This window comes from Bufo bufo, chromosome 8, assembly GCF_905171765.1.
Source record: "Bufo bufo chromosome 8, aBufBuf1.1, whole genome shotgun sequence".
Lineage (NCBI taxonomy): Eukaryota > Metazoa > Chordata > Amphibia > Anura > Bufonidae > Bufo > Bufo bufo.
The window spans coordinates 49,458,753-49,464,752 of NC_053396.1; the positions used below are offsets into that span (position 1 = coordinate 49,458,753).

General features: G+C 42.6%; 1 protein-coding gene across 1 annotated transcript in view; it reads right to left on the reverse strand.

The window, feature by feature from the left end:
* The window catches only part of LOC121009451 (gamma-aminobutyric acid receptor subunit beta-4), a 465,957-nt gene extending 460,225 nt beyond the window's left edge, over positions 1–5,732 (reverse strand). Inside the window, exons 1-2 of the mRNA XM_040442566.1 lie at positions 5,635–5,732; positions 2,326–2,328 (exon numbers count right to left, since the gene is read on the reverse strand). Of these exons, the coding sequence (XP_040298500.1) occupies positions 2,326–2,328; positions 5,635–5,732 (101 nt within the window). The remainder of the gene's footprint in view (positions 1–2,325; positions 2,329–5,634) is intronic.
* Between the last annotated feature and the right edge of the window lie 268 nt (positions 5,733–6,000).

Genomic DNA, 6,000 nt, shown 5'->3' on the forward strand with positions numbered 1-6,000 from the left:
TAGAAACAGAAGGTGTACTTGACATACATGTAGACTATAATTGGGCAAGCGTAGTTCAAATGCGCATACGCCATTTACTGTATTCCATTTGTCACTGTTTACGCTTCTGTGGGTGTTTTTTTTTTTTTGCCATACAGAATAGTGTAGTGTAGTGCCATGCTTTTCTGCAAAAAAAGTATAGAAATATATCCCTTTTTTTTTAACATTACAGTGAATGAGACCCCGATGAAAATGTAAACAATCTATTTCCATCTGTAAAACCATTCTTTTCAGATGATGCCATTAAATCTTCAAATATTAATTTAAAAGAAGAAAGATTTCTCAAAAACATATTTTTGTTTAAACAAAATCTACACAAACGCATTGAAATGAAAGCAGATCTATCAAACGTATACGTTAAAAAAGGATTGATAACCACAAAACTGCATATGTTTGTATACTTTTTTTTAACTGTATGCCTAATGTATCTGCTTGACGCACAGAAAAAATGAGATGTGAACAGCCCCTAGGATATGAGAAAACATGACATATACTGCAACTATACTGTTCACACTGCTTCTGTTTCTACAGGATCCATAACCAATCATCATCTGCAAAGAGCCATATGACAGATCCCCACACACTGAACTGTAATGGGGTTGTCAGACTGCCTTTTCTATTACCGGACAGTACAGCACGCGACACTATCTTGACCTTCCCAAAAAATAGAAACCTCATGGAAAAGTAGTAGAACTGGCGTGAACAGTTCATAAGGCACAGAGAAAAATAGTCAAGGTGAAAACTGTCAACTACATAGGCCAAACAGTTAACACTTAAAAAAAAAAAAAATACATGTAATAAATATTACATGCATTTCCTTCCATTTTTAACTTGTCCATAAGATTAGGAGTTAGAAGACTTGGGCACAATCACACTTGCGGCAGAGGATTTCAGCAGGCAGTTCTGTCGCCGGAACTGCCTGCCGGACCCGTCAAAAAGTATGCAAATTGATGGCATTTGTCAGACGGATCAGGATCCTAATCCATCTGACAAATGCATTGGAATGCCGGATCCGTCTATCTGATATCATCCGGAAAAAACGGATCCGACATTCATTTTTTTCACATTTTTTGCGGTCTGAGCATGCGAATCCGGCATTAATGCATGTCAATGGGAAAAAATGCCGGCAAGTGTTCTGGAGTTTTGGCCGGAGATAAAACCGTAGCATGCTGCGGTATTATCTCCGTCCTGAAAAGTCAAAAAGACTGAACTGAGGACATCCTGATGCATCCTGAACGGATTGATTAAACTAATCAGTTCTTTTCCGGTATTGAGCCCCTAGGATGGTACTCAATGCCGGAAAAGAATAACGCTAGTGTGAAAGTACCCTAAGGGGGACATTTATCAAGACTAACGTTCCTGTGCTGGAGTTAGATGTGCCTAATTTATTAAGAGGCAGGTGCCTTTATGGCATACACCATCATTTGAGGCTTTTTCATGTCACAAAAGTGGAGTAAATAGGTTAATAAATGCCCTCTTAAAGTTCTGTGACCACATATACCACAGGGTGGGAACCCTAGAGTGACTTCAACTACTCTTAGGTGGTTGTGGCAAACTTATGTGGTTGAGTTTGCACACTGCTGCTCATTTCATTCTCTATAAGACTGATGGAGATTGGCAAACGCTGTAATCGGATATCTCCAAAAGTCCCTAAGAGAAAGAATGAAGTGTCAAGTGTCAGTGTCATGTTTGACCTGCTTATTCACTCAGGGGAACGGGACTCCTGCTGTCCTGTGGATAGGGGATAACTGTGCAGTCCTAGTATATTGATGGTGTAACGGTCACGTCCACACACACACAGGGGGAAGGGAAGTGACCACTGCGCTCCACCCTTACCCCTGGCCCTGCCTACTTGCCTCGCGAGTCCTAATGACAGGGGACAACTGGACGGCAATCCCTAACTTGGAGTAAGTGCAGGGATGACAGACAGACAAGCAACAGGACGTGAACGGACCGAGTCAATACCAGGAAAGCTGCAAAGTACAAATGGAGCAAGCAGAGAATTGTCAGGAGAAGCCGGGGTCATAAATACCAGGAGAGCAGAGAAGTACAAGAGGAGTCCTAAGAGAGTAGTCAGGTGGGAGCCGAGGTCACAATACCAGGACGGATGCGCAGTACAGGAGGATCAGGCAAAAGGATGGTCAAGGAACAGGATCAGGTAAGTATTCAGCAGTCCAACAAATACCAGGAACCTAGAAATTAACAGGCAACCTGTAGCCAGCAGGCTGCCTGTATTTATAGTGGGGAGTGAGGGTCATGTGACGTGGCCAGCGTCACATGACCGACAGACTAACCAGTCGAGCACCGAGTGATCAGCTCGGCGCTCAAGGCAGACTAGGAGCAGGGAGCCACCCAGCTAGTAAAGCCGCCCTGGGAATGAGGTCAAACACAGAACCTCATTCCAAAAGCTAAGCAACAGTTCTGCGGGCAATTGGGGACCGAGTGCACCTTCGGAACCCCGTGACAGATGGCCTATCCTTAGGGTACAGAGCATGGGTTAAATGAAGAAAAAGACCTTTGTCCAGAACTTCCCCCCAACAGCTACTTTGGTCTATATAATATATTTCATGGCTATGCCTATTCTTCAGAAAGTGCCAATTCTGAAGAAGAGACATAGTCCCGAAATGCGTTATATGGAACATACTGGTTTTTATGTTTTTATATTTCAACGATTGTGATTTTATTTCCAATAAAGTGAGGAAGCTCTGGACAAAGGTCTTCTTTTTTCATTTAACTCGTGCTCTGCATCTTCTCCACCTTTGGACTATGCTTTGCTTAGTTTCTGACGTTAATGACCGGGTCCTGCTGGCAATGCCAATGAGCATATGTGCGCCTAATTCCATATATCTTGGGTATCACCCTATGTGTGCGCTCTGTATTTTTTCTAGTTTTATCTGCTATCCTAGGACATCATCAATATCAGATCAGCTGTTTGTCCGAGCACTGCATCCTCTTCAATGTCTACATCGTAGCAGCAGTACAGTGTAAGTACACCTTCTTCTCCCTTGAATGGGACAGCAATTGTAATTACATTGCACCGCCGCTACAAGTTAGACATTGTGCAGTTAAACAATGAAGAGGATGCAGTGCTCACACAAGCGTCACAACCTCTTCAGTCCATCTGATATTGATGACCTGTCCTGAGGAGAGGTCATCCATATACTAGCACTGCACAACCCCTTTAACCCCTTAATGTGGTGGTTTCCAGCTGTCAGTCCATGAACTCTTCCATCTTTGTGAACATACAGCACCCTGCTGTGTAGGACACGTGTTCTAGACAGAACGACATGCAGTAGAGAAGCATGGAGGTGCACTATATGTGTAAACGACATCTTCTGACTGCTGGGATAACAACTTATCCAAAAAGGGATCCGTGGCCCTTGTTTGCAGCAGTCAACCACAAATGGACGAACTATGAGTTAACGCATCTGATTGTTTCTGTGTTTCCTATAAGTGCATGTGTAGCCACCATGTAAGTGCATGTGTAGCCACCTTTCCCACAGTCAATATAATGAGCAGCCCTTTGATGTACCCCTGGTGCTGTCTTAAGAAGTGGGAGTGGGTTGAGTCTCCAAGAAACCATTCAAGTCCAACCATATAAATGACTTTTTAATGAATACAAATATAAAGCATTGCTGTTATTGGCTGATATTTTCCATGGCTTTAATATTTTGATCTAATAAAGATGAATTTTCTTAAATGGTTTGTAGTTTGCTTTGTTTTATACGTAAAGGGAATGTATCATTTATACTTAATTACTCATTAAAACCAAATAGTGAAAAAAATTATATTTATATATATATATAATTTTTTTAAATTTTTTTATTTATTGGATTTAATGTTTCTGAATGTAGATCTTTATTATTTTATTTCTGTAAATGACTATGGGGGCAGCCATCTTGCCTGAGCTATTCTGAACAACATTTAGAGACATATTTTACAGCAGCCACGTGGACCCTAGACGCAATGAATATGAGGGGTTCATTGACATCTTTGGGATCATTTTCTAGACACAGCTTGTGACCTGAGCATAAGGGGAGGGGGGCAGAATAGATACGCTGTGAACATCACCTATTATGAATGTCAGATCCTGCGTCAGCTTTACTGAGGTGTTATCTGTCATCGTAATCCCCCATGTGTCGCTACTGAGGTGACTGCTGAAAGTGATATCTACAGAAAGGGATTGCCAGCATTTTATGAGGCTTAGTAGCCAGTGCGAGCACTCCAGGATTTTAGGATTTGGTGCCGTGGAAAATCAAATATATTACTGTCTAATCTATAACAAAATATGTTTAACATAAAAACATGACTTAGAACAATCGATGCTTTTTATTATGAGGCTTTGCAGAAGCTAGTGCACAGCGTGGCATAATATATGCTGCATCAGATGTAGAAGGAGCACTGCAGCCATAGCGCCCGCTCTAAGAGCTCCATGCACAATGCTCCCTATAGTCATCCTATGACCAGTAATGCCAGAGACAATTCCCCAAACCAATGGAATTCCATAAACACTGTCAGACCGCTTCCTATAAAATATACTTACCTCCTCCATACTGTACTGCAGATGTCTATAATGATCATAGTTCAGATACCTGCTAGTAAATATGGTATCTTTTCTAATCATCGTATGAACTGCATACTTCAGGTTATAGTACAAGAGGCGATACACCTCAAAATGCACAAATCAGTCATTCAGAGTGAAAATCATGACAGCTCAGGGGACATACATATACAGATTGCATAATTGTAAGCAGCATTCTCATATTCTCAAATCATATCCTTCTACTAGTAAAATCAACTTTTCTGGAATAGTTTCCTGAAAGAAAAAAATGATTATATAGAAAATGACCACACTGTGGCCTGATATCTCCAGGTTCTGACCATTCCTTCCTGCACTGAGTAATGAAGTCTTAGTGGTTCTTTGCCCATGACGGGTGCTAATGGTCTTGGTGTCCCAGCAGTAGATGATATATGCCATGCAGCTCTGTAGGCATCACCAATGGACTACAAGGCCCCATTTCCCTCAGAAAGCTCCTCCCATTACAGTGCGATTGCAAAACCAGTCTATTAGCATCTAATGGCTTTCTCCACCTTTTGTATAAACTTCATGGAGCCAGTAAGCCCAAGGCATTGGCATGAAGGCGCCTGTTCCCACCCACCCTCTACATGTGTGTGTATTGTGTCATAGATGTGCCTCTTCTAACCAACCATCATGTCTGTCCTACTAGCAACCATTTTCTTCAGTTATTCCCCATTTTCCCTTCAGAGGATACTGATCATCTCCATGATTGAATCTCCTCTCAGACCTATGTGTGCACAGGGCTAATGGTGATATATGTTACCCCTGGAATGTCTAGGTAACCCTACTGCTCCCTTTAGCCCAATTATACCCTGACCATACTCCCTCCTCTGTCCCCCCCCCCCCCAACTCTCATTCTTCTCAGGTACAGACCCTACCTCCACCTTTGTACCTTTGAGTACCCCCTTCCATGGCCATTCCCTTTACCAAGCTCTGGTAGAAGCCATCCACCCTGGTCTTCCTTCAGTCCCTGCCCCCCCCCCCCCCCCCCCCCCCACCTACCCCAATCATCTTACCTTTGTGCAGAACAGACTAGCAGGAGGGTAGCCAAAGCTGAGAGAATTGCTCCAATCCAGCTCTCTCTCCCCAAGCTCAACATTTCCACCTGGACCATGGAGTGAAGAGGGCTTTTGGATGGAGGGGGAAAGGGATGGGGGTGGGGGAAGGCTTACAATTCCTTTGAACCCCCTCAATAAAAAAATCAATTAAAAAGCCAAATCCCCAAAAAATAAAAAAAATAAGATGAATCCGTCCTTTATGAATAGAGGATATATTAATCCGCTCCAAATTTTGCAAGAAGGCAAAGGAGAAGAGGGTGAGAGCAATTGTCCAGGCTAATCCGCTTTCTTCTCTGTAGCAGAAAAATCATGAGACTCCAGAGC